This window comes from Melozone crissalis, unplaced genomic scaffold, assembly GCF_028551555.1.
Source record: "Melozone crissalis strain CALT ecotype California unplaced genomic scaffold, PUWL_Pcris_2 ptg000002l_1, whole genome shotgun sequence".
NCBI lineage: Eukaryota > Metazoa > Chordata > Aves > Passeriformes > Passerellidae > Melozone > Melozone crissalis.
Genome location: NW_026535780.1, coordinates 20,288,542 through 20,316,035, shown reverse-complemented (window position 1 = coordinate 20,316,035; position 27,494 = coordinate 20,288,542). Strand labels below are relative to the sequence as shown.

The following is a 27,494-nucleotide window of genomic DNA, read 5'->3' as shown; positions in this document are numbered from 1 at the left end:
ATAACAATTAAAAATATCTTTTTATGAACTCAGTAAGAAACTTTTTATTGTAGAGTAATGCTGTGTCCTTAATACCTGAAATAAGCCCTTGCTCCTCTTCCCAGGGTGAATTAGTACCCTCATGTGGTCACTTGTCTTGTTGCTTGAAAAAGTCTGGTAAATCAGACAAAATTGCTACAGGTTGCCAGAGACTACAAGCCTATTGTGTGTGTTTGTACTGAGGATGTAGGTGTAACCCATACATTTTTTAAAAAAAGATCATATAGCAGTACTCAGTTTCACATTTTATCTGTTTAAGAAATAAAAGAGGTGCGAACAATCATTTTTAGAATTTCAATAGAAATGTAAAAGTAACTTTTAAAGGTATATTGTGGAAAAAAACAATTTTGAAGATGGGGAGAATGATCAGTATTCCTGAAATATTAAATAGTTGTTAATGCTTGGAAAACAAATATGAAGAGGGGATTTCTTTTAGGAAATAACTGAAACACCTACTTTCCTACTTTAGTGTACAGAAAGGAAGAGAAGCATAAATGGCAGAAAGTAAATTATATTTTCAAAACTGTTTACAATTAATACTAGAAAACTTATAGAAACAATCACAGAGAACTATTGGGGAATGCATTATCCAGACAACATCTCTTTGAAGAAGTGGGCAGAACTGGTAATTCAGTCAGTGAAGGCTACAAGCTTTAGTGAAGTATCCTTGTAGAGCAGGCTGTTAATGCTCTTCATCTTCTTGCTTTCCTCAGGCAATGGCTAGAGTGTGGAGAGATGGTCAGAAACATGCTGTCCATATCTACAGGCTGCTAACCACAGGTCAGAGATGGTGCTCAACTTACCCAGAGTGGGACAGATGTTGACATTTTGTCCATAAAATAAAGAGAGGGAATGATTTTGGAAATAATTTGTTCTTTAAAAATATATATTATTAGTTCTTTAAAAATATATATTTGTTCTGAGTTCAGTTAAGATGGAGAGATCACACTGATTCACTTGCCTTTGCTTTGCTTTTTCTGAAATAACTGAAAATAGTGATTTAGCATTTCCTGTGTATATTGTTATCAAGAAATGAATTTGACTTCTTTTTAAATACTGGTCAAAAATTATCCCAATTTATCTGTTTTTCTTTTCAATACAGGTTCAATAGAAGAAAAGATTTATCAAAGACAGATCAGCAAACAAGACCTTTCTGGGGCAGTTGTAGACCTTTCCAAGACATCTGAGCACACACATTTTTCTATTGAAGAGCTTAAAAATCTCTTTACTCTACATGAAGATTCCAGCTGTGTTACTCATGACTTGCTTGAGTGTGACTGTATGGGAAAGGTTGACCATCAAAGTGAGTTTGTTTTTCATTATCTCTGGCCACTGCTGTGGAATCCATTCTTTATATATAATCTGTCTCCGGAGAAAACTTTGATTCTCAGTAAAAGAGGATTGAAATAATGAGGTTCATTATGGAATCTTCCACACACTGGCTGATATATCTAATCCATAGGAGTCCCTCATAAAAGGAGGAGAAGATTAATTTCTTGCAGTAACAATCAGTTCATTTATCATGCAAGTAGCAAATATGCACATCTATCCTTTCTGTAGGGACCTGTCTCCTGTTCTTCTGGCATATCAAAGTTGTTTTCATACCTTGCTCTTTACAGGTATATAGGTTTAAGTTGGAAACAGGATTTAAAAAAAATAAATGATCATAAGTTATGTTTGCATCTTAACCATTTTTGTTTTTATAGCTCATCTAGTCTCTTAAAGGAAAGAGTGTCTATTGCCTTGGTGTGTTTCTCTTTTGGGGTGTGAAATATCCATGTACACTATTTGCAGGAGGGATAGTGTGGTACCAATACTGATGTCTTCTAAATGCACACAGAAACCTCAATAAAAAGAGCTCAAGAAATGGGTACAAGAGTGTGTATTCTCAATAGACAGGGACAGGAAAAGAAGTAATGCAGACCCAGTACTTTTTTCCTTGAAGGTTTGCATGTTCCCAGGTAATAGGTTAGACTTGTACTTCTTTCTCATCTCATTCTACCCAAAATGAGGAAGACTTGGCTAGTGACAGCACAGGGCTTCTGTAGACATAAGAATTTGATTTTCTCCTTTATTTTTGCTCCATATGCTGATTTAATCATCTTTGTATCTTTCTTTAATGATTGAAAAATTAGACCTTCTGTTTCTTTATAAGTGATTTTCTAAATGTATCATCCTCCATTTAAGTACTATTACAGGATCTGTGTGGGAAAGGCACCTTCTGAGTTAGATGTTGGCCACATTTTCCCAGTGGCATGCAGTGAGGCATGTGTGGCTCCTGGATTGCAGAAATCCAGAGAAATTTTGTGTTGCTGCTGTGATGAACACTGGTGCTTGCAATTTTATTTAGCAGCTTGCAATTGTCTTAACATCTTGAATTCTTGTCTTATGCTTTGAACATACTTTGGTTTCATCAATTAAATCACAACATTGGCCTCTTGGGTTCTGTGACTTTTTCAAGGGTAGTTCCTGTTCCCAGTGAACAAAACCTTTTGGCAATAAATCAAGGAAAATCCTGAAGGCCATTATTAGACTTAAGGGGTGGTAATGATAGTGTGAGGGGAAGGTTTGACATCTTAAAAACAGAGGACAAGCTGGCTCATTGTCTCCCTAGTCAAATTGTTCTGAGTCATGGCATTCCGTTTGTTCACCCCAGAATGCAGCTACCACTAGCTGGTCTCTTTGCCTTTCCTAAGAACAGAAAACTCAAATTACTGCATCAAGAACCAGATTCCAGGTTACTGGGGATAGATTCTGCTATACAGAAAAGTCAAGAATTTCCAATGATTTGTCTCCTCCATTTCTAGCAAGTTTGATTCAAAAGATGAACTAAAGAGGAGCCAAACAATATAATGCAGGTTTCACAGCCATCATCTCCTGTGGTCCATTCACACTAGGATCATCTTTAGGAAACTACAGGGGTCTTGAGAGGAGGATATTTCCTGTGCATGGATCATGCAGATGGGTTGCTTGCTATTCTGCTGCCCTTCACATCAGCTACAAAGCCATAAGCCTGTTGTTTTACCTGATCATAATGTGCTTTAGGAGTTAGGAAGGCAGAATCTGCAAATGCATCTATTCTAAATTTTCATCTGGCCAGTAAAAAAATGTATTTCAAGTCTACTTCAAACATCATATGTCAGTCAAAAGGAAAGTTTTGTGTTTATGAATCTTTATGGGCTCTCAGAAACTTAAAAATACCAGGAATAGTCTGAGTCACGCTGCTCATATCCCTGGGCTTTCCTAATGAGCACATAATACTGCTATGAAAATATTTGATGACAAGTTTTAAACCAGTAACAGTACTGATGCAATTTTTTTCCATACAAAATTATTTCTTCATTTATCCCATGCATCAGGTGAATCATAAAGTCATCAATGTGTGACGTGCACTGCAATGACCTGATACTATTTGGGGCTTTAGGATCCTCTCTTAAAAGTGATTTAATCTCAGAGGAATAGTCTTTTCCTTACTGTGATATACATTATTGTGTATATTGAACAACTTGGCATAATCTGGATGTACAGACTGTACAGATCTAGTGTGCTGAGTCAATGAAACAGCTACTCAAATTATTCTTAGCTGGCTGGAGTGATTCCTTTTGGGAAGAAATTGAAGCTATCATGAATTTTGCTGCAACATACAGCTAGATTCAGATTTACCCAAAGAATGAGAGCAGGCCAAATGTCACAGAATTAGGAAGACAGAGGAAGGGAAGTTGGCAAATAAGATATTCCTTTCCCATCCATGTGTAAAAGGATTTGTCTTTATGCTAGCATGTGGTAATTTTGATAACCTTGATCACTGAGCAAGAAGCAGCCTTCCCTCTCTTACTGTGGATATATGTTTGGATTTTGTTGGTACAGAATGATTATATGTGCTGTTCTATTTTCTCTTGTTTGTTATCACCAGCTGTCTTATTGATTCAGACTGAAATTTTCTGCCTTAGTTTTCTCTGATTAGTCTACTGCATCATTTTTTCAGATTCTTCCTCAGAAAAGCCTCCCGTATCTAGAAGCTGCCAGCTTGAACAAAACCATGGGAAGCCTAATTCAAAGAAGCCACTTTCCATGTCACAGCTGATGCAATGGAAGCATTTCTCTGGGCAACATCAGACTCTTGCTGATCCTTTCCTTGAAAGGATAAAAGAAAATGTTTCTTTCATTTTCCAGAATGTAACCAATCCTACTTCCCCACCTAATAAAACTTGAGTGTCTTTTTCTGCAACCTCCTTGTCATATAGGCCTTGTAAACAACTGATGTGCAGTTACCTATTGTTTTTTTGCCCAGTTCTGTTTTGTGTGTTTCTTGTGAGATTTCTGGGTAAATGTGATTCCTGGTGTTTATACAAAGTTACAGTTATTACTAAGTTAATCATACCTGCTGTAATTATAATACAGATTTTTAAAACCAACTTTGCTTTCCAGTATTTTGTTCCTCTGATATCATATATGCACATTGATTTTTATGCACATTACTACTGTAAGTCTACTTTGATTTATAGTTTTCATTTGATCATAATAATTTATTGCTTGTAAAGCTGGCAACTCTTCAGCCAAATTTTATAAATTAGGCAATGCTATATACATGTATATAAAGAGACTGGTTGGATTTTGTTATAACAATGTTATGTGTCTGTATAAATGTAGCTTTATAACAAGGTAGATTTTTTTTCTGTTGAATTTACAATTTAATGAAATTCAGAGCAATAGTCACTAATGTCCAAAATTCTGAGGGCATGGCTTGATACTGTGTCAAAATATTTTTAAATTCTCCTATTGTTTTTACTTAGGAAAATAAACTATTTCTCAGACATACATAGTACAGGATTATCTTCATTTTGTTAGCTCCTTTGAAGAATGTGTTTTGTCAGACTGAAGTACTGAGCATTTTTATGCTATATTTTATAATGGCTGTATTACCCCTCTTTGAAGACATAAACATTCAAAATCAGTTTGTAGCTTTTAAGTTAAGTACTTTGAAATGCCCACAAGAGCAGAAGAATGGATAATTTTCAGAAATACTGCAAACTTACAGAATTTGAAGGACCCTGAGCAAGAAGAGAGCTCCATTGTGATAATCCTGCATTGTGTTTGATATGATGATATATAGTATATGAGGCAACAGAGCCTAAGTGCCCAACCAAATTTCAGAAGCATTTAAAATTATTCTCTGTGTTACTGTTAGTACGGCTTCTTTCCCTAGACTGGCATTGAATTCACAGCCCATCCTAACCCATCATCAGACATTCTCCTTGCATTTTGATGCAGTTTTGGAACTTGAAAGCCATGTGCACTGACCTCTACTTGCCATCCATATTTATTTCAGAGGGTTTTTTGAGTTTCCTTCCACTCTAATGCACGTTGGCACCTGGAAGTAATGAAGACCAAAATGAGACAATGATTGAGAAAGTCCTAAATTCTGAACATATTGTGTTCTTGGTAATAATTAGAATTATGCTAATAGGTAGAGTTTAAATAACATTTTAGGCTGGCTGCTAAAGAGCTCTTTGTTCACCCTGTGAGTGTTGGTGGGGTGGCCACGCTTATCCAGCTGCTGTGGTGCCCATTTGCTGTCAGACAAAGTTCGCACAGATCATTTTGCTTAGCAAGGACAAGGTTTGCAGCTCTGGAACTCAAGGTGGAGATTCCAGGCACTCTGTATAATGATAGTTATTGTAATTAATAATTATCTGAGACTGATGATACTTAGATCTGTGCTGCCCATAAATCTCTGTAAGATCTCTCCTGCCCTTGTCTGCAGGAGCATGTCTGATGCTGTCACAGTAAGTAATGCCGCTTCGAGGTCAAGAAGGCCAAAGCAGCCCATGCAAACACGCTCAATGCCAGTCACAGCCTCAGTACAATTCCCTGTCTGTGCCCAGCTGTGCCAAGCTGCCCCAGACCTCTGGCAGTGCAGCTGCAAGGTGATGCTCAGGGGACAGCTCCTCCTGCATCACCCTGTGCGTCACTGCCAGCCAGGTGTGTGTCCCCCTTCACCTGTCATGGCTGCAGAGCCTGGGGGAAGTGTGCATGTGCTACTTGGTGTGTGGGTGAGACAAAACCATCCCAGTAACAGGTTACAGCACATGGCAGATGTGATGCAGATTGAAAATCTGATTCATAAATTTTATTTATCCTGAAAAATTATGTTTCTCACTGGAAGAATACATTGTGGAAAAGATAGGAAGCATGAATACAGACTCTAATTTACTGTGCCATCTGTGATTCTCTCACAGTAGTCTGCAACAGCCTTCATAGTGGGACCAGCCCATCCTGCTCATGTTTTATCATAATATAATAATCAGCATTTCCATACAGACTGCAGCAAGTGGACATGTGAATTCCTTCACCCTTAGTAGAGAAATGCCTCCTAGGAAAAGCCCCTGTAGTGAATTTACCCTAATCTAACTGTTGACTGGTAAGGTACATTGGGGATTTCAAGTCTCCAGCTGTGCCATGTTGACCCTTCTCTTAACAAGTGTGAAACCTGAGAGAATGGGGAAGGTGCTGAAAGACAAATATCAGGAGGATCTAGCAGATGGTCTCAAATGCAGCTTCTGGATTCCTTGCCAGTGCTGCCAGCTCTAGAACCCTCTGTAATTTATGTTGCATGGTCTGACAAATCAGTGTCTTAGATCAAAGACTTGCTCTGCAGAAAGGGAGAGGCAAGGGATGTTGAAGCAATGGCTCTGTTGTAGTGCAATGCTTGAAAAAGCAGGTGTTAATTAATGTACTTGGTTGCCTTTTCCAGTGTTTGAAGGAGGCAAGCATTAATCCACCTAATGGTAGCTCTTATGGACAGATGCCAAAGAGTCAGGCAAATCTGCCTAACAACAGGGCTCAAATTACCTCTTCATTGCAGCACAAAGACCAGCAGATACTACAGGTGTAAGCACAGTGGCAAGCAGCATATTCTTTCAACAACAGCTGAGCACAGATTGTCGATATTTGACATTTGGCAGTGCTACGGGACCAGTACAGAGGAATGCCTGGGGCAGCAGGTGGTGAGTGCAGTGCCAGCTGAACACCCCAGTGCCTCTATAGGTGTGAGATGTTGAGGGTTACCAGGTCAGGGTGTGCTCCAGCTGAGCTGAGGCTGTTTTAGGGCACTCCCTGGAATAACACTGCTTTGAGCTGGTTTTCACCAGTGGTCCAGTGCTTGCCCTGTCAGAAGAGAGATAGGAAGACACACTCTTTAGGGAATGGACTGCTAATCTTAGAATAGCTGCTGCAGGTCTGTGAATCACACTGGGCAGGGAGGCCTGTCAGCCAGCCCTCAGATACAGCAATCGATGCTGTGCTTGTTCCTTGCCAGGTCTTGGATGGGAGGAGGGGATTTTGGAGGATTTCAATTACTTCTGGTACAGGGCATGCTGCCAGAGAGACAAGTGTACTGTGTGTTCCAGCCTGAGACCAACCCTGATTTTAAAAAGCAGAAGGAGTGGTGTTTTATTTATTTCTGTATACTGCAGCAAAGTTTTTTTTAAATGGGTTTCATGTGACTGTTTTTGTTGATTCAGCTTTTAACCATCTTGGCACGAGTTTTCTTGTCACTGAGATGGTAACCCTTAATCATTATTCTCTTAAAGAATGACAAGCTGAATTATAACTCCATTCACTTTGGTGTCATACAAGTTTGTATGGCAACTGCCATAGAAATGTCTTGCACTCTGACAAGAGGTTGACATCAGGTCCAGTTAAGGGCCTGCCTTTTTCAGAGGTCATAAAGTTCTTTCACTTGTCATCTGGTACAGAAAGGTGCCAAATGGTGACTGAATGATTCTGTAATGGAAAAAAAACTCATGGGAAGTTCTTAAAATGCCAAATATGGAACAAGCTTTGACAACTGCTTGGGTTTACCACCAAGAATTTGGAAAGACATGTTCCAGCCCTTGCAGGCAAGTAACACACAGAAGGAAAGTAGTTCTTTCATGTGCTTTCCATTGAATGAAAAGTTGACGTAAATCAGGGTTGTTTATGTGTGGCTTAAATAAATTATGTGTTTGTGGCCAGAAGATCTGGGAAGGCTATAAAGAACAATGAGAAAAACCACTTTAAGCTTTATGGAGTAACTGAAGAATAAGCTGAATTGAGAATGGTTTTTAACACAGCCTTGTGTGCTTTTCCTTGGTACAAAAGCAAGACTGTAGGCACAGGTACTCACAGGACTTAGGATGTGTGATGCACTGTTCCACTCCTGCAAGGTGGTACATGTTTGCACAAGCAGCACCAGGCAGAACCAGGTAAGTAATCCTGAACACTGCAACCAGCTTGTGAGTATTGTGCTAGAAATTTCCTTTCTTGGGCACATTGGTTGCAGCTACCTTTCTCCTGGCTTTTCATCAACATGTGGAAATATAAACAGATTTGGAGAAAATATGCCCATGTCTCTGGCTGCTGCTGCTTCCAGCCTTTCCTTCTCTCTCAGCCTGAGTTCTCCCTGTACTCCTTTGTTTGCTTAGTTTGATTGACACCCACTTGACAACATATGCTCTTCATTCCCCTCTAAATAATTTCCTTCCAAGAAGGCAAAATGTCAGTCAGTGTGACAAAAGCCTGGCCCCTGTGAGTTGGCTTTCTGGGTGTTTTCTGTCAGCTCGTCATAGATCCTTTCCCTCTGTTCACGTGTCACTACCTTGGCCCAGGTTTTAGTTTGCTAGAGTGTGTGTTATGACATGTAATAATGAGTTCCCTCTTGACCCTTGACTTTTCAAGGTTCCTTTTGAGGGATAGATTTGCTCAACAATAGAAGTGCAGTCTGAAATTTCCTCCCTCTGCCCGGAACATGTTGCCTTTGATGGAGTTTTCATCCTGTAGGTGGTTTGGGCAGACAGGTCTCCACAGCCTCATTGAGTCAGAGTTCTGTGCAGGAATCAAGGCTTAGCCAAAACTTTGCAGACCCAAGATCTAAATTCAATTCCAGCAATAAATTCAAGCAATGTGTTAAGTAGATGAACCTTTGTGTGTTATTCATGGTAATGTCACATTTGATGTGTGTACTACAAATGGAGAAGGGGTTAACAGTGCTTCCTAATGCTAAAGCTGGCCAGCACTTCCTGCTATACACCACTTTCCTCTTTCCTTTGCTGCTATGAAATTTTTCCTCTTTTTTTCCCTCATCAATTTTTTGCTGCCAGGCTGATTTATGTTTGTGTTGCATCAAAACCTTCAGCAAAAATATCTGATCTGTTCCTGAGACAGGGTAGGAAAAACCACTTTGTTTTGTCCTTATTCCAGAACTGGAAACCCTTCTGCTGAATTGCCTTCTTGCCTTCATATTTTGGCTAAGGACTTAAAATAGAGGTGGGAAAAAATAGGAGGAAAAGGCATGGCTTCTGCACTAACATGTTTTTCACTGTTCCCCTTAGTTTCTGCACCAGTTTATAAGTATTTGCAAAAAAACAGGCAGTAGAAATATTCTTTCTTTTGAGCAGCTAAAATGTCCCCTGATTTGTCCTGCACTAAGCTTTTATGAGACTCAGAGCTGCACAGTGTTATCAGTTTGAGCAAGCTGCAATCCCTCAGAGTTTTACCAGTGATCAGGCCCTGAATGTCCCACATCCCACAGAGTGACTAAATGCAGTCTGACCAGAGTTGTTTAAGAGATTCTGCAATTCTTGACTCCAGTTGCTCTCTGCTGGGCAGGCCACAGTGCCACAGTTGACAGCAAGGAACTGTCTCATCTGTGTCCTAAACTAGTCATTCCCTCCACCTTCAGGAGGAAAAAAGAACCATGTCACTCACTGAGTAACACTATAGCTAAGGTGGGTTGGGGTAAGGAAACTGGAGAGATCAGGGTTGTCATGGAGAGAGAAAAGGAAGTGGAGGGGACTCGGGAGAGCAAGGAGATGATAGGAGAGAGGAAAAGACTGGGCAAACAAAGGCTTAAATGGTGACCTGCTGACTGAGCAGGATGTGTGGGGAGGAAGGGTAACAAAAAATATAATCAAGATTGGAACCAGATACTCCTACTAAACAGAAAGGATTGAGTTTGGTGAAAGGAGTGAGAGTGCTTTCCTCCAGGTCCTGTAATGGACTCTTTGATTACTGGTCTCACATTCTGCTTTCAGTAAATGCTCATTGTGGTTGGTTAACCTTGACTGGACACCAGGTACTCACCCATCACTCTCCTCCTCAGCTGGACAGAGGTGTGAAAATATGACAAAAGGCTCACAGATTGACATGAGGACAGGGAGAAATCACTTGCTGATTGCCCTCATGGGCAAAACAGATTTGACTTGGGGAAATAAATTTAACTTATTGCAAACCAAATTCCAAGTAGGATAATGAGAAATAAATCCTAAAATGACTTCCCACACCCTCACTTCTTCTGGGCTCAACTTCACACCCAGTTTTCTCTCCCTCCTCCCTCCCAGCAGTGCAGGGGGATAGGGAATGGGGGTTGCAGTCAGTTCATCACAAGTTATCTATGCCTCTCCTTCCTCTTCAGAGGCAGAACTGCTCACACAACTCCTTTTTCAGCATGGGGTCTCTCCCATGGGAGACAGTCCTCCACAAACTGCTCCAATGTGAGTCCTTCCATAGGCTGCAGAGGGGTACAGTCCTTCAGGAACAGGCTGCTCCAGGGTTGTTCCCTGCATGGTCACAAGTCCTGCCAGCAGACCTGCTCCCCATGGGCTGCTCTCACCATGGGCCCACAGGTCCTGCAAGGGCTCTGCTCCAATGGGGCCTTCCATGTAGCCACAGCCTCCTTCAGTTCCCCCCTGCCCTGGCCTGGGGTGCTCCAGAGGCTGCATGCAGCTGGATCTCTGCTCCACTCTGGACTCCATGCTCTGCACCATGGGTTCCAGGGGAGCCTCAGCTTCGGCACCTGGAACACCTCATCCTCATCCTCTGCCACTGTTTCTCTCACATGTTCTCTCTCCTCTCCTCCAGCTGCTGTTCCACATTTCCAGGCCCTCCCTTTCTGCCTCCCCCTTAAACACATTATCCCAGAGGTATCACCACCGTTCCTGATTGACTCAGCCTTGGCCAGCTGTGGCTCTGTCCTGGAGCTGGCTGGCATTGGCTCTATCAGACATGGAGGCAGCTTTCAGCAGCTTCTCACAGAAGCTACACCTGGAGCCCCCTGCTGCCAAAATCTTCATACTCAAACCCAATACACCCGTGGAGTCACTGGCAAAGCAATTGTTTCCTCTCAGCTCATGTCTGTAAGCTTCCAGAGTCATTGACTTCTTTGCTATTGATTTGTGCATCACTGGAAATTTGAAAGTATAATCCAGATGAAAAAGTTTGCAACTTTCATTGCAGCATGACCTCTTAAAGGACACAGATACTGTTTTGCAAGCTGTGGACATTCAGGATTAATGTTGCCTTGTGGACATTTAAAGACCTTGCACATGTGCATCCCAGTGAAGTCTTGTGTGAGCACATGTTCTGTTTCCTTGCTTCATCCAGCTAAGAGGATGGACAGCCACCTGGGAGTAAATTGTATTGCAGCTGGTGTGAATAGAATTGGTGTTTTCTACATGTACAGAGAAATCTGGTATAATTTCAGAGCAGTCATTCCAAATTAGCCAGTATCTTAGTCACAGCAATATATGAAAGATATTAAAGTATTAGAGAGCATCCAAAGGAGGGCAACAAAGATGGTGAATTGCATGGAGGGGAAACTGTATGAGAAGCAGCTGAGGTCACTTGGTCTGTTCAGCCTGGAGAAGAGCAGACTGAGGGCAGACCTCATTGCAGTCTGCAACTCTCTCGTGAGAGGAAGAGGAGGGGCAGGCACTGATCTCTTCTCTCTGGTGACCAGTGACAGGACCCAAGGGAATGGCCTGAAGTTGTTCAGGGGAGGTTTAGTTGGATGTCAGGAAGAGATTCTTTACCCAAAGGGTGGCTGGGCACTGGAACAGGCTCCCATGGAAATGGTCACAGCACCAAACCTGACAGAGTTCAAAAAGTGTTCCAAAAAGTGAAAACACTTTCAGGCACAAGGTGTGACTCTTGGGGATGGTCCTGGGCAGAGCCAGGAGTTGGACTCGCTGATCTTGATGCTCACTTCCAACTCAGTTTATTCTGCGTGACTTTTAATTGCTGTCTCTAGTATCTCTGCTCCACCCCATAAGTGCAGTTAGGAACTCTTGGTCAGATAGCAGTGATGTGAAGATAAATTAGTCAAATTCTGTGCAACACTTGTCTATCTATGGGAGAAATCAGTAATCCAACCTGATGTTTAGAGAGAAGGTGGATCTGAATTCTTATCAAAGATGCACAACAAAAGAGTAAGAGGAGACAGTTATTGACTGTAGAATGAGAAAATCTGAAATCTGACTGGAAATAATAATAATAATAATAATAATAAAAAATAATAATAATAACAACCACCCCACACAGCAAAAGAGATCAACATTGAAAGAGGCCTCCCAGAAGTCTGTGGAAGCTCTATCCTTAGCAGTTTTTGAAATCAGACTGAAACAAAATCCCAAGTAACCTGATCTAACATTGAAGTTGGTGCTTTTCTCAGTAGAAGGTTAAACTAGAGGACCTCCTAAGGGTCTTTCCAATGTAAGGGATCTCCTGGCCTGTATTAGGAATATGGAGAAAGTACAGATCTGTAAGGCATGTGACTGACTAATCGTCACCAACTATTGTCAAGAGTACCTTGAGTTCTAAAACCTGTGATAGATGTAGAACAAAAGAATCTGCTCAGGAGCAGTGAGGTTTTAAAACCTGATATGATGAAAGAGTTCAGAAATCCTGCTTTGTGGAGAATATGGAATCAGCAGGCTGAAAGAGTTGTGAGGTCTTTTACTGACTGTGTGCTGGCAGCTTCCAGAAGCCAGAGTAAACCAAGGAGCCTGAAGCTGCAGATGAACAGTGGAAGATTGCCTAAGCCTGAAAGCCACTTGTCAAGATGCTTTTAGCAATGACTCTACTCTTTGTCTAGCCATTGACAAACTGTGCTATTTTGCATAGCTGTACAATAAAGAAAAGCTTAACTCAAAAGCAGGAGTAACCTGTGTATCTCCTCCCAAAGATGTTGCAAGTTTTAATGGTCTCAGAAGCTGTTGAAGAAACTGCTGAAGTGTTGCAAAAAAAATCTCACCTTTGATTTGAAAGCTAAAGACATCCCAGAAATTACCTTGAAGGTCTCAGACACCAACAGACGCTGTATTAGAAGGGAAGAACATGCCGGAGATGAAGATATTGCTGAACTTGACACTCCTATGAATAGAACTTGTTTGGAAAATAATTTCTGCTTTCCCTCTACTTTGGCATGCAAGCAACTTCTGGAAAGAAGCTTCCAAGAAAAATATTACTCACCAGCATTCACCTTGAGCATACATCGTCAAGAGGACATGAAATTTCCCCCAGGACACAACTTATTTAGTTCTGCACTGAGATGTGCCTGTAAAAGTTATCCTCAGACAATATTCTATGATTCTATGATTTCTTTTCCTCTCCATAGGAGAATTGCAGAGGTATCAGAGTGCTGAAAAGACCACAGGTATAGCAGGAGAACAATAAGAGCAAAGCTTTGGCTTCAAGCTGTTTTTTGTTTAACTGGCTAAGCAGTAAAAGTCCTGGCTGCAAAGGACTGCCCCAAGCCAAGTTCTCTGCACCAAGCTCATCCCTCCTCCCACAGTGCAGCAGCTCTGGCAGTGAGAAGGTGCATTGCTTGCCTCTGGAGTGAAACCCTGCCTCACAGCACTGGAAGTTCTCTCCCCTGTTCTCTCTCATCTCACCTTTGTCAAGGCCCATGCCCCTCAGCCGGTACAAGCTGATGTAGGTCGTGCCTGGTGGCACAAATGCAAGCAAAACACTTGTTTAAAAGCAATTAGGATTGCTTGATACTGTGCTCTTGTCCAGCTTTGGCTGCAGCAGTGGTTCTGGCTGTGAAGAGAAGTGTAAGGGTGTGAGTGTCTAATTTCAGCTGGGGATTTATTTGGGGCATTGGTAGTGGGGAATTAAGGTGATTTGGGACCTCCTTCTCCACTTCTGGTTTCCAGTTTCCCTCCTGTAGTTGCAGTCCTTGCAGATATCACGCTTCTGGGGCAGGCACAGCTTGTTTTGAGCTGTGTGTTCCTGCAGGCTGGATGCAGTTGAGTTGCCTGTGTGGCTGCCCAGGGGTGCTGGGCTGGTTTTGGGAGAGCTGAGGCATCGTGCAGCAGAGAGGGACAGCGTGCTGCTCCCTGCCTGCAGGCCTGCACTGCAGCCCCGTCCCCGGGCCTGAAACTCAATCGTGAGCACACTCAGGCACTGGAGCAGTCTGCCTGGGAGAGGGATGGAGTGGCACTTGGGGACATGATTATTGCTGTACTTGGCAGTGCCACATTAATAGTTGGAATTTATGATCTTGAAGGTCTTTCCAACCTAAACAATTCCATGATTCTATGACTGTGGCCCTGCTGGTCCTCCTGCTCTGCCCTTTGATGTCAGAGATGCTCCTGCTCTTGCATGGATCATGTTCGATGAAGCCTCTTTGCACATCCGCGGGAAGCAAAGCCAGTCCTGCCAGCAGCCCGGCTGTGTTCGTTTTGCATTTCCTTTCTTTTCCGAGAGCCTCCAGCAAAGGCAGCGAGCGAGGCTTCCTCGGAGGGTGACCTGAGGGTGGCAGCAGCTGCTCACGGTCCCGGCGCTGCCGAGCCTGGGCCTGTCACGGAGAGCGGGCCCGGGAATGGCAGAAGGGACACAAGGCCAGCCAAGCACCGGGAGCACTGCTGCCAGGGAGGTGCCTTTGTGTGAACCTGAGCGCTCCTTCCGGACAGCGACACAGCACAGCCTCTGTTTCTGCATTGAAACCAGGGCTATCTGGGTCTGGTGACCGGCTCTGTCCCGAGCTAGGATGGGATGATTGATGGGATGATGGGATGATGGGATGATACCTCCCGGCCAGGAATAGTGCAGCCTGCAGGTTGGTAACTCACGGGAATGACCAGAGTCTGTGGATCAAAGCTGCAGCTTACACCTGACTGGGGCACCTGACAGCTCCAGGAAACAAGAACAGACACTGTGGGCTACAGGAGCAAAGGAATTTGGGTACCCAAGTACTGCCCTAGTACTGCTATAGGCACTGAGATACTCAGAGTCCTGAAACCTCTTTGCAGCTGCAGCCTGAGCTGTGAGACACCTGAACACATTAAACACCTACCCCAACCAATAAAATTCCCTGAGGATAATCTCAGGTTGCTGTTTAGTTGTCAAAGACGTGGCACCATGATTAAAATGCCCTGGTGTCTGTCTTTTCTCCTCATGCTGTAGGCATCTGTGGATCCCAGCTGAGGTACTCAGCTCTCCCCAGGCATTGCAGAGAATGCCCCTGCATTCAGCTTGGGGCTGTGATTTCTGAACTTGGGGAGAACACTGAACAGCTTGGTGCCATAATACTGAGTTTCAGAGCATCTGTGTCTCTGCACATCTGGCTGATGCTGGCACCCTTCTCCAAGGTTTGGTTACAAGCCAAGAGGAAAAAGTAGAAATGGCTGCATAGAACTGCTCTGTTCCTTTCATTTCCAGGGCCAGCAGAAGTCAGTAGGATCTTGCAAGTGATTTAAGCCTGAGCACTTCTATGAATTACAATGTCTCATAATAGTTTGAAGAGGTTGTTCCATCACAACATTATAACCTTCAAACCTTCCCTCAGTGGTGATTAAGACCATGGAAGGTCCCACCTCTATCCATTACCAAATTTGGCCACTTTGCATCATTCTATCAGGATCCAGGATCTTGGAGTTTCATTTGGGAGGGTCAGAGTCCCATGGGACGTAATTAATTCTTACTGCATTACAGTTAGGCAATAAAATTTCGAGACCACACACAAAATTTCTTTCAGGCCACACTTCTCCTGAAATCCTTGGGTAAGAATTGAGCTGAAGAGGATCAATGCTTCAAGTTTGGCCTTTTGTTCTTTTGCTGAATCATGAGTGTGCCCAGAGTCAGTTCAAGCAAGCCTGGCATTCTCCAGCTGTTTTTTTCCTGTTACCTGTGAGCCCTTGCACCTTAGGAGTGCTCAGATGCAAATAGAACAGAATTCAAGATACAGGTGGCTGATCTGCTGTGGAAGGTATCTGAAACCACTGTGTCTTACTTGTTTAGTCAGATATGACCACTTTACTCCACCTTCAGTGCGCACCATGTGGTCAGTACACATCCCTGTAAGACACATCTTCTACAGCATCTAAACCAAAACTGACTGGGTTGGTTCCAATGTGATGCCATCTGAAGTGCATTTGTAAGAACTGAGGAAGTACCACCGGAGAAAGGTGTCAGGGAAAAGTCTGGTAAAATGTGGGGAAGCATTCTCTTGCATCACTGATAACTGCCTGTCAGAGTGGGTGCTGTTGCCTTTTCATTTGGCAGTATGTTGGGCAGATAACTTCTGCTGACCAGAAATTCCTTGCAGAAGTTGTTCATTGTTTGCCAAAGCTGTGTGCTGCTCTGCTTTGCCCAAACCCCTGAGTGCCTTGGAGCTGGGACTGATGAGAGCTTGTGTTTGAATGAGTACAGCTTTTAGACAGTCTCTGCCAATGATGTACAGACTAGTTTAATGAAAAGTTAAGAATTAATTATCCAATGTCCAGCCCCTGGCTGCTACCAGCAGCTGTCAACAGCAGGTCCTGTTTTGGTGTGGCTGAGGGTGGTTGTGCTGCAGAGAGGCAGGAGCTGTGTCTGGACCCACTACAGGCTTCTGCTGAGCCCTGCAGAACGTCTGCAGTCGGAGCCCTTTCTCTCTCCTTTGTCCTTTCTTACAAGGAAATAGGTCAGGAAGGAAAAAATCAGGAGCTGGGAAGGAGGAAGATGAGAAGTTTCAGTGAGAAAGTGTTCCTCTTAGACTGGAAATTATGCACTCTCAGTGCTGAGCTCCTTCGACACTCCAGTTCCCTCTCTGGCTGTGGGACCACCCTCCTGCTTGTGGCCATGGCTGATACCTTGGGTTGTAGCTTTTCATTTTTTTCTTTTTTTCAATTTTGTGCTGCTTTGGTGTGTGGGTCTGGGTTTCATATAAGAGGATAGTAAGGTGTGGGTCTTAGTTTCATATTCAGGGATAGTAAACTCTTTTCACAGAGTAGGTGGACAAAACAATTCCTTCTCTTACTGGGGACCCAAGGACGGCCAATCCAGATCTGAGGCCCAAGAGCATAAACAATGGTGGACTGAAGAGAGAAAAACAAGAAGGATGGGACTTCATGGGCTGGGGCAGTAATTGGACAATTAGCTCCAATATGCAAATGGACCAAAACTTTTAAAAAAGTGAGATTTTGTGACCAAGCCCTCCTTTTCTTCCATCTTGGAGCCATCTGGGCAGAGTCATGGCTTTGGCTCTGGCACTGCCTTTGAAGGCTCTTCAATAAATATCCTTTTCATTGCCCTTAACTCTGTCTAGCCTCTGCTCCAGCTGCTTAAGGCATCATGGCTAGCAAGGAGCTGTACCCAGGTGAGGGTATGGAGACCCAGGCCAGCCCTGGGCAGGGCAGAGGAAGGCAGGGTAGGAAGGGTAATGGCTTCCTTTCACTCAGACAATATTCAAAGTAATTTCTCCCCCCTCCTCCAGCTTCCCACATGATTTGTCAGGCCAGGAAAGAATGCAGAATGTGATTTGCATTGAACAGCAGTCGTGCCGGTGGGTTGTGCTGATAAGGAGCTCTGATCTTGCCCTGCCTCGGAGCAAGGGCAGCAGTCCCTTGTCCCCCAGCCCAGCTCCTGTCCCAGTGCACCCGTGGCTGTGGCAGTGGACTGGGGGCAGTGTGGGGATGCTGCTGGTGCAACCCCAGCCCAGGGGCAGTGGCTGCTGCTTTCTGACACCCCACTGTGAAAACCCACCCCAGCATCTTCCCACTCCCGCATTGAGTTTTCCACCTAATGCTGCCGTGAGGGGTTGGACTTGGGAAAGAACAACTTTCCTGAGTCTTTTGGCTGGCTATCCTCAATAAAGGGTGTCTCTGCCTTTTTTAGGAGGGGAGACACACATTTGTGGTGCTGGAAATGTGTGTGAGAGGAGCCCTGCAGAGAAGATGGCATTACAGCTACCGACCTGATGCGCTGCTCAGGGGAGACAAGTCTGGTGAGGAGCCATGCCAGCCTCCTCAGGGGGTAGGGCAGTGCAGCCTGCAGGGAGCAGTGCCAGCACCTCCCAGACCACTTTGGCATGCCTCTCATTACCAGAGAAGAGTTCAGTGACCATAAAATGCATTTTATTATAAACATAAAATGCCAGATTTCTAGAATTCAAAAATTATTTGCAAGTGTTAAAACAGGAACATCAATTTATAATCAGTGGTTTTATGGGTGAGGACTCCTGATACACCCTTTTATGCACTCTGGGCTCACAGAATTAACCTGCAGCTGTTACAATTGTCCCAGTCTACCAGGTGCAATTTCATGCTTCAGTATGTGATGCCAGGCAGGAGCCTTAATCCTGAATATTCTCTATGTATATTCTTATTTCCTGGAGATCCATTGGTTATAAACATTCGTTGGATTTTCTGGTAATGTAACATGCTGAAGTTTAACTAATTACTGTTTAAATTTCTGCTCCTCATGTTAATGAATTCCATTAGAGAAGATGTAAACTGACCCCCCCAGCTGGGCAGCACTGCAGGTGGATGGGCACGCCAACGTAAAGCAGTTACTGGAGGTAAAGCAACAGCACTGGGGGCACAGTCTCCTGGCTTGTCTCAAGTGTAAATGCTGGAGACAGATACTTTTCTCCGCAGACTTCAGGATGGCTGAGATGTCTCTCTCTGCTAACTTTGCTTAATTAGTGTTTTCTAGTAGAAGTTGTATTTTAAAAGCACAAGGTTACAGACATTCTGAAGTAGCACCTTAAAAACCTGTCGATGCCAAGGCAGGCAGAGGGATGTAACGTAACATTGCAGGAAGTGGTGGGATGTGACACTGCCCTCACTTGTGCATCTGAGAAGATTCAGTGGTGGAAGCTCCAGTGGTGTTGGAATATGGAGCCTGAGGACTACTCTCAACAGATAGTGTGTGTCAGAGTGACAAAAATCCATGGTAGTTGTGAATTGTCCTGCATGTTAATTGCCCTGCATCCTGGATGAGCACTTCTCCAGTTGTTTATCAGCACTTAACACTATACAAACTCACTGACACAAGTTCAGTGGTTTAGGTGCCTTCCAAAAAGGCCAATCATCTCTAGAATTTCCTGTCATTTGCTGTAGTGGACACAGAACTAAAGCCTGACTGTGTGGCTTCATCTCCTAAAAGGAGAATGCAAGAGTTGCTAATTAACTGCATATTTTATTATCAGACCTCCTCTTCCTGCCTGCTGTGACTGTCTGTTGGTCATGCTGTGTGTCCAGACACTGATGGCATCTCAGAGAAAGCCTTGAGGTAGGTAAGGTTTCCTTTAAAGCCCTGTGAGCTCATGAGAGTGAGATAGTGCATTCCCATGTGGTTAAGTTATCCACTTACAAGCTCTGGCTAGAAGTGTTAGCATAACAGCCTTGGGTTGCTAGGAGGTGCTGTGTGGGGATTAATTAATCAGGATGGTTGTGCCTTCTGTTTGCCATCATTGCTGATACAGAAGAGAGGTTTTCAAAGCCAAAGGCTGTGATGGACTCTTGTCAGGCTGACAGATTTGTGTAGAGAAGCACACATTAAGGCAGTTGTGGCAAAAGTTAGTCATTGCAAAACACTGCACAGGGAAAAAGCTGAGCTGTGGGGCCCACAAGAGGCTCTGTCTGCTCCAGGCTGCTCCTCTGTCCACATTGTCCCGGGCAGCAGCAACACTGAAACAGCTGACACTGCTGAACAAAAAGACTTTCCTGTTGCACTAAATGGGTTAAAAAGGCTGAGATTAAGCTCAGAGATTTTTGGTCCAGTTTTGAAGCAACATCCTAAACTTTCTCAGTGCACAAGTAAGAGATTTGGCTTGTCCCTTGCAAGAGCAGGGGATGCTACCTCAGGTTGCATCTCCTTTACTGTAGCTGGTCGAGCTGCCCAGATGGTCACTTTCTGATGTAGTTCCACCCATATGGCTGAAGGCAGCAGATGGGAAGGAGATGGGATAACAGTAAGTCAGCAGACAAAACAGAAAATCCATGAAGAGAGTGATAAAACCTAATGGAGCTTGGAGCAATCTCTTCAACTGGACACCAATGAGTGCCCAAAGCTCCAAACTGCAGTAGACACAAGACAGTCTTGATCACATGCACACAGAGGACTGAATCCACACAGCTTTCAAATGATTTTAAGACACTAAATTCATTTGACAAGCAAGCTTGCTGCTAGTTGTCTCCAAGCATCCATTCCCTGGGAGGTACTATCCAAACAAAAATATTTTGTTTTCCCTCAGTTGAAGTCAGGTGTTTGCTCAGCTCTTTGAGAAGAGTGCAAAAGGAAGGCAGGCACAGTGCTCAGATTCCAAAAGCCCTTTGCAGGTGACTCTGCATGAGGAACTTTCAGACAGCTGGCCCCAAGGGTCCTGCCTTCAATATGCCCCTAACCAGGGATGAGCACTCTAATTCTCTCTCATGCTTCTCAGAGCTGCTGCCTGGTACGGGCTGTGTGAGACTGGGGCTCAGAGCCCCCCACCAGTACTGTGTGCTGACTGGAGAGCTAAGCCAGTCAATCACTGCAGCATGTCCAGCACTTGGTGGGGGTGTCAGCAAGGGAGAAGGCTGGATCCAAAAGTGAACATGAAATGAACTCTTCTGCTGCACTGTAGGGGAAGCACGGGAACCTAGCCTTAATAGAAGAACCCACAACATCCCACCTAATGCCTGTGTGCTCCCTTTTCTGTTATCTTTGTCTATCAGCCATGAAAAGAGGGACCTGCATGGAAGGTAGGGCAACCTTTTGGTTAATAGTCAGTTCCTTTCACCATTCTTCCATAGGGGAGCTCCATATTCTGAAGAAATTCAGCTCTGCAGCTTCCTCTTCTCTATGCCTGACCCCCAGGCTCATAGAAGAATTGCAGGTGGCCCAGAGCAGCTGAATGCCAAAACTCATGCACCAGGCTGATCATCTTCATGGAAACAATCTGATATATAAAAGCAGGAATGTACAATAATGGTCGAAAGACTTGGTTTGGAAGGGAGGACATGAGCTTCCTCTTTGGGGCCTGTGTCATTTCCTTGGGGGTACAGTGCCGCAGCCCGGGGTGTGCATGGCCCTGAGTCCCTTCCAGGGAAAGAGAGGAATACACACTGCTTTCCCTTTCCTGCAGGAGTGCAGGGTCCACAAGACTATTACGAAAACCCTGTTGGAATTCATTTCAGGACAGAAATGACTACTGTTTGGGGTGGGATTTTTGTTTGGGGGTTTTTTTGCTAAATGGATATTGCTGAGTACTTTACATGTGTACTAGAAGTCCCTAAGGGACCAGGCTGTCAGATAAGTGACCAGTCTGTGGTTCTCAGTAGAAGAGTTATGATCATCTTGGCCACAACAGTGGCACCTGAGGGCACACACAGTGCAGAATGTTAAACACCTGAGAACATTGTTAAGGCAAAATCCTATATGCCTATAGCCCCTGGGGTGTACTGTCATTGTGGTGTGGTTTGGTGGCTTGTTTTGCTAGTGTTGATCCCCCAAATTCCCACTCGTGTTGCATTTAAGAGCTCAAGTACACATTTTACTCCCTTGCACCATTGCTAGACATGAGGATGGACAGTCAGTGCCTTTTCTGCACTCACAGTCATGTACAGGTTACAGGTGCTGGATGTGACCCCAGTAACCTCCCTTCCTGTGTGCTGCATGCCTCAGTGCAGAACACTCCCTGCCCAAAGCTGAGAGGGGGCAAGGCTGAGCAGGTTTGGTTTTGCTCCCTCCAAGGGGTTTGAGCCCAAGCACTGCAGGATCCTGTCCCAGCTGCTGCTCTCACTGCTCTCAGCACTGCAGTGGCAGTGTGGCTCCTGTGATAAGCTGTTTCCCAGCCTGCAGTGACACTCTGCTATTTATAATGAATAGTTACTGGAATAGCTCAGGCAGCAGCCACAGACCTGCAGAGCAGGCACTGGAGCTACAGTAAATGAGGCTGTGGAGTTTCATGTGCACTTCCAGGAAAAGAAGGTTATGCTGATGCCAGAATAACACATTTCCCCACTGGCGCTGGCACCTCTTTCTGGGCACTGCAGCTTCTAGCAAAAGGTTTGCATAAGAGAGTTGTTACTGTACAAGCTTCTATTTCACATCTGTCATTACCTGCACCTACTGGGCTTGTTTCTGTGTGCCCATCTGCCCAGACATCAGCTGCCTGCCAGGGTCATGGAAAGCTGGGGCTTGTGGCAGTCTGATCAGTGCTGCTGCTGAGGTCTGTTAGCCACTGGCGATGGTGGCTTTCAATGCAGATGGCTGCAAACTGTTTTTTACTTTGTACCTCTTCAGTGAGTGATGGTAGCCCCAATTCTGCAAGTTATTTAGGTTCCTGCTACTGAAATCTGTGGAGACATAATGTCTAAATTTAATCTTTCAGAAGGTGGGTCTGTTCTGCTTGCTGCAATTCAAATACATAGAAGGATCTCTATAAATATTTCAGGGCCTCAGGGACAAACTGTAATGTGGCTGCAAAACTAGGCACACATACATCTCCACAAGAAAAATCACATTGCAGCAGCAATGCAGAAACTGTGCTCCTAGCCTGTCAGTACTTACTGACAGATGCAGAAAGACAAAATATAGTTAATGTTTTAGAAATAGGCTTTGCACTAATATAGGTTTTCAGTTTCCAACATGTTTTTAAATGAAGCAGAAATTACATGCCTCTCTGCCCTCAGATTTTCCTCGTTAGCATTAATCAAGCACACTTGACTCACTTACAGATGAATTTGATTAGGATCATGTATACTCCTAGGAACCAAAAATAATGAATCATGACCGGAGTGTACGTGCTGTTACAGCCAACATTGCTGCTTGGTGCCTGCTGCAGCAGTGAACTACTAGAAAGCTCCTGGAACTGGGTTCCAAACCATTGGCAACAGGAGGTGGTAAATGGCACACATGAAATAAAGCAAGACCACAGAGAATGGAAAGCTATGAAGTGCACAACTATTTAAATGCCTATATAATTGGTTGAAATTCTTAATTTTCTGACATAGGAAAAGTTAGAATGGAAACTTGACTGTGTCTACATGAATACACAAATATTTTTTGCATATGTTCCAGCCTCTGGCCCACACTTGCAGCTTTTAGATCTTTGAGCTCACTTACATGTCTCATTTCATAATGTCAACAGATTCTTCTGCTTGTCTTTTAGCACTATGGAAAAAAGATGCTTTCCAAAAAAAAAAACCCAAACCCCCCAAAATCTACGTACAGTAGTATAGCTCTGTGTGTAAATCTCATTTTACACATTCACTGCTGCACATGTAAATTCATGCAAAGCCAATGTGCTCAAGCACTGGTTCAGAAGCACCCAGGGGATGCAACATTTCACTGCCTGTAAAAATGTTTGTTGATAAAAAGACAAACACAGGAAAGTGCTTCTGTTGTGACAGTTTATTGATATTCCACATAATTTATTCTGACCTTCTGTCATCCTCCATTTTTCCATTTTTTCTTCTTTTACAGTTAGTTTTATTGTACAGTAATTCTTTTTACACTCATCTCACCAGCGAGGTCCATGAGGACCATCTGTGTGATGAAGAATATGTAATATCGGTAATCTCTATTATCATGACAACTGTCTGGGCCTTTGACAGTTCTGCAATCTACTTAATCATTTACCTAAGTGACTGAAAATGCCTGTAAGAGGAAAAGTAGACATATGAAAAGGGAATAATACATAAAGAAACATCTGCATTGAGATCATTTGTCATTTTTGGAAAGGCTTTGGAGAATGATGCATACATTTAGTATAGCGTCATGCTCATGACACTGTGGATCTTTTATCCTACTTGCAGGCCTTATCTGGCATGTATTGAGCTTTTGTCATGTCTACAAGTTCCCTGCTGTGTGGCCTGGCTGCAGGGCCCTCCCTGACCCTGCCCAGTTCTTGCACTGGGTGAGGAGGGACTGCTCTCCATACCATTCCATGCTTAGCAATGCTTACTTTGCAGCAGGTGCCTTTTCCATCAGCTGTTTGCTCTTTCTCTTCTGCCATCTGCCTTTGCCCAGCAAGCCCCTGGGGCTCCCTGTGCTGTCCCTGCTTCCCAGCCCCTGTCACACTGCTGCAGGCCTGGCTGCAGGGTGACTCCTCCCCAAGCCCCCTCTGTCACCCTGTGCCTTCAGCTCCTCCAAAGCACGTTTTAAGAACTGGCTTTTCAGAAGCAAGAACCAATGTATGTGCCAACACATGCCATGACCAGAGCAGGTAACTGTGCTGCTAAGGAGCAGAGGATGCCTGGGAATGGAGCATCAGTAAAAGAATTCCACATTAATTCAGATTCCTGCCAGGGAGTTGCAGTTACCTTGAATTCTCTTTGTGATAACAGCAACAGAAAACCTCCCTCACTCCCACTGCTTGCTGGTTTATGAAACACTGGAATGGCCTTGGAGCCAGGTCACTGGCAATTATCAAGATATTAGGAGAATATACAAAGAAAGGAAAGTTTGAAAAGCATAAACATATTTCATGCAAGGTTTTTATGGACATTTCCAAGGGTAGATGTGCCAAAATGTTTCCACTGGAAACTTTATATAAAATTATTGATGTGAAGGGGTTCTGCAATCCTGGCATGTCTCTCCCCTCTCCTGAGAGCTGTTGTAGCTCATGACAACTCTGTTCTGTGTACTGGGAGCATCAGCAGCTGGAATTTATCATCTGTTAGTCTTAGTCTTTATGTAGCTCATTTTAGAGACTCCACTGGTAATGACAGCTTTTGCCCTTTCACCTTCAGGACAGCTTGGAATTCATCTCTTAGGGCCAGAAATCAGCCTAGCATCAAGTTTATAACAAGAAGAAAAATAGCCATTTATCATAGTATCAGGCCAATTTTTGGCATTCTTTAAATTCCTTCAAAGGACAGTCAGAGGGACAGATGTGTCATTGCAGCTCTGGGCTCTCTTTCACCCCTGCTCTGTAATTGTGTGATGCTCTTCTGAAAACCTTCCCTTTGCTTTTTTCACTCTTCCTTGCCCATCTAAAGATTTTACCCAAGAGTTTTCTGATGCCTCATGGACTAATAGCTACCTTTTAACCTCAGGGCTCCCTAATAAAATTATGGGGTTTTTTTTTTAGCTGTGAGCTGCCTTGGAGGTGTGACTATCCTTGGCTGCCCACTGCAGCTCCTGAGCTGGTGTCTGTTTTGGTGACCATGCAGTGGAAGGTGTCTTTCTCTGAGAGGGGGAGTTTGGGGATCTGTAAGTTCAGGAAACACATCTCCCAGGGCTTCTGATAAGGTGGATTGTGGGACATCTCTTTTGATTACACTTTTACCATCATGTCAAGCTGTACTGGACAGAGGGGTTTCCTGGTGGCTATTTGCCTTCCCATAAGGTGGGAAGGATATAGTTTCTCTTCTTGCTTGGCTCACAAGAATTATTTCCTTGAAAAGGCTGGCACAAATTGAATTCCTGCATAGTAACCAGAGGGACTGCAGTGATGGTGTCAGTCCTATTCTGCCGGCACGTGCTGTCTGTCAGAGTTCTTAGAATAAACAGGGTTTATTCAAGAGATTAAAGCTGTCAGCTACAGCCAGTGACAGCCAACAAGGTGGCCTTTCCCTTCTCACATTCCACTGAGTGTTGTGCCCTCTCTGCCTCCAGATGGCTCAGCCTGTCCTCTTGAGGAGCACAGCATCCTGAGTCCTCATGCCCCAGGCGCTTTAGACCCAGGAGGCCTCGTGGCTCGTGAGTATCCCTGTGTGGAATCCCCTTCCAGATGGGAGGGGATGCACATCCACGCCTTGTCCTCAGGAGGTTTCCAGCCTGTGCTGCCTGTGGGAGAGCAGGGAGGTGGCACTGCCAGCAGGGACCCCGCTGCCATGGGGAATCCCCCTTGCCAAGTAGCTCTTTCCAGCCCTTTTTTCTACTGATGCCAAGGATGTTTGTTTTAAGGAGCCAATGAATCTGCCACAGGAATCTCTTGTATTGGGATTACATGTGCTATTAATAAAAATTGCCTTCAACTTCTAAATCGAGGCACTTAAAACCCACAATGAATGCATTCTGCAGTAATGAAAAAAAAACCCAACTTTTTTGAAATTTAAATAGATCCATGAACTTTTGTATCATGCAAGCTATTTTAAAACTGTAAATCTATTCCATTTTTTCCATTGTGGCTGTTTTTATGTTTCATTGTGCTCCTACATAGGAAAGTCTTTGGTCTTTTAATAGGAAAGATTTTATGTTTCCAGGCACAGGTTTTTGTGCCTAGCTCAATAGGCTTGGTAAGAAACTAGCTTTTTGACACTCCTTTTTCTATGGTACAAGATTTAAGAAAGGAATGAAAGAAAGTATTAAAGTACGATTGTATTAATAAATTAGTAAGTTCTGGAAACTTAGATCAAGGTGTTCTAAATATTTCTTTTAAATAAAAAAAATAAAGGACAAAATCTAAATAGTGGCAAGGTGTTCTTTTCTGTGATTTCTGAGAAATCCAAGCATGACTCAGACTAACAAACTGTCTGAGGCCAAATGTTGTATTATTACAAACATGGCCTGAAACTGGATGATAAATCCTACAGGTAGTGTAAAGGTGTCCTAAAAGCCCAAAAGCTGTTTAAAATTCTGCTAGAAAATGTACTCAACTCTGCTCCCACACCAAAAACTCTCTTATCTGTAGACATGAAGGAGAATTTATCTACAGTTTTCATTCTTCCATATCTTTTTGTCTGCTGTCCTTTGTGCCTAAAAGATCCCTACAAGATCACAGAGCTATTTCACTCTCTGTTAGTTTGCATAAAAGTAATTGACTATTCTGCATATATTTGATGCCTGTTGTGATGATGATTTGCTCTGGCCATTGCCTTTCCTGTTGACCAGTGCTCTCTCTTTGTTTCCTTCTGTTTTCCATGCCTCCAGTTTAATAATGAGGTTGACAGTTGCCTGGGACAATGGTTATGTTTTTGATATATGTTTGTGTAGTGCTTGGCACAATGCAGCTCGTGCAGCTTGGTCTCTGACTGTGTATGTCAACCAATAATGATGTTGTTTCCAATTGTTTCAGTCTTCAGAAGTCCTCTTTTAAACAGTTAGAAGCAAATTGTTATTTAAACAATATTTTCCACATCAGTTATGATTTCTTTAAATAATTTAAGTGCTTTTTCCAATGCTCCTCACAAGCACTGCGTTATGCCTGTGTAATTTTACTGATTTAAAGCCAAAGATCCAATGATACAGAGATCTGCTCCAGATGTCTGAATAAAGCTGCACAGTTCAGGCACTGAGCACCAAGTGGTGCTGCTCTGAAGGCAGTGCCTTGCTCGTGAGAGGCAGCACAGCAGGTGCCTTTAATACCTGGCGCATGCACTCAGTGTCAGCAATAATTAATCCTCAGCACTATTCCCTTGGAGCATTTACCTGTCTCGTAGTACTTAAGGGATGCCCCTTTTAAGCACAGGAAATGACACAAACAGCAGAGCTGTCACTGG

At 43.7% G+C, this 27,494-nt stretch overlaps 1 protein-coding gene across 1 annotated transcript in view; it reads left to right on the top strand.

Moving 5' to 3' along the window:
- RAD54B (RAD54 homolog B) overlaps positions 1 to 4,787 on the top strand; it is a 63,353-nt gene extending 58,566 nt beyond the window's left edge. The window contains exons 13-15 of the mRNA XM_054274530.1: positions 753 to 819; positions 1,142 to 1,342; positions 4,025 to 4,787. Of these exons, the coding sequence (XP_054130505.1) occupies positions 753 to 819; positions 1,142 to 1,342; positions 4,025 to 4,251 (495 nt within the window). The 3' untranslated portion in view covers positions 4,252 to 4,787. The remainder of the gene's footprint in view (positions 1 to 752; positions 820 to 1,141; positions 1,343 to 4,024) is intronic.
- The last annotated feature ends 22,707 nt before the right edge of the window (positions 4,788 to 27,494 follow it).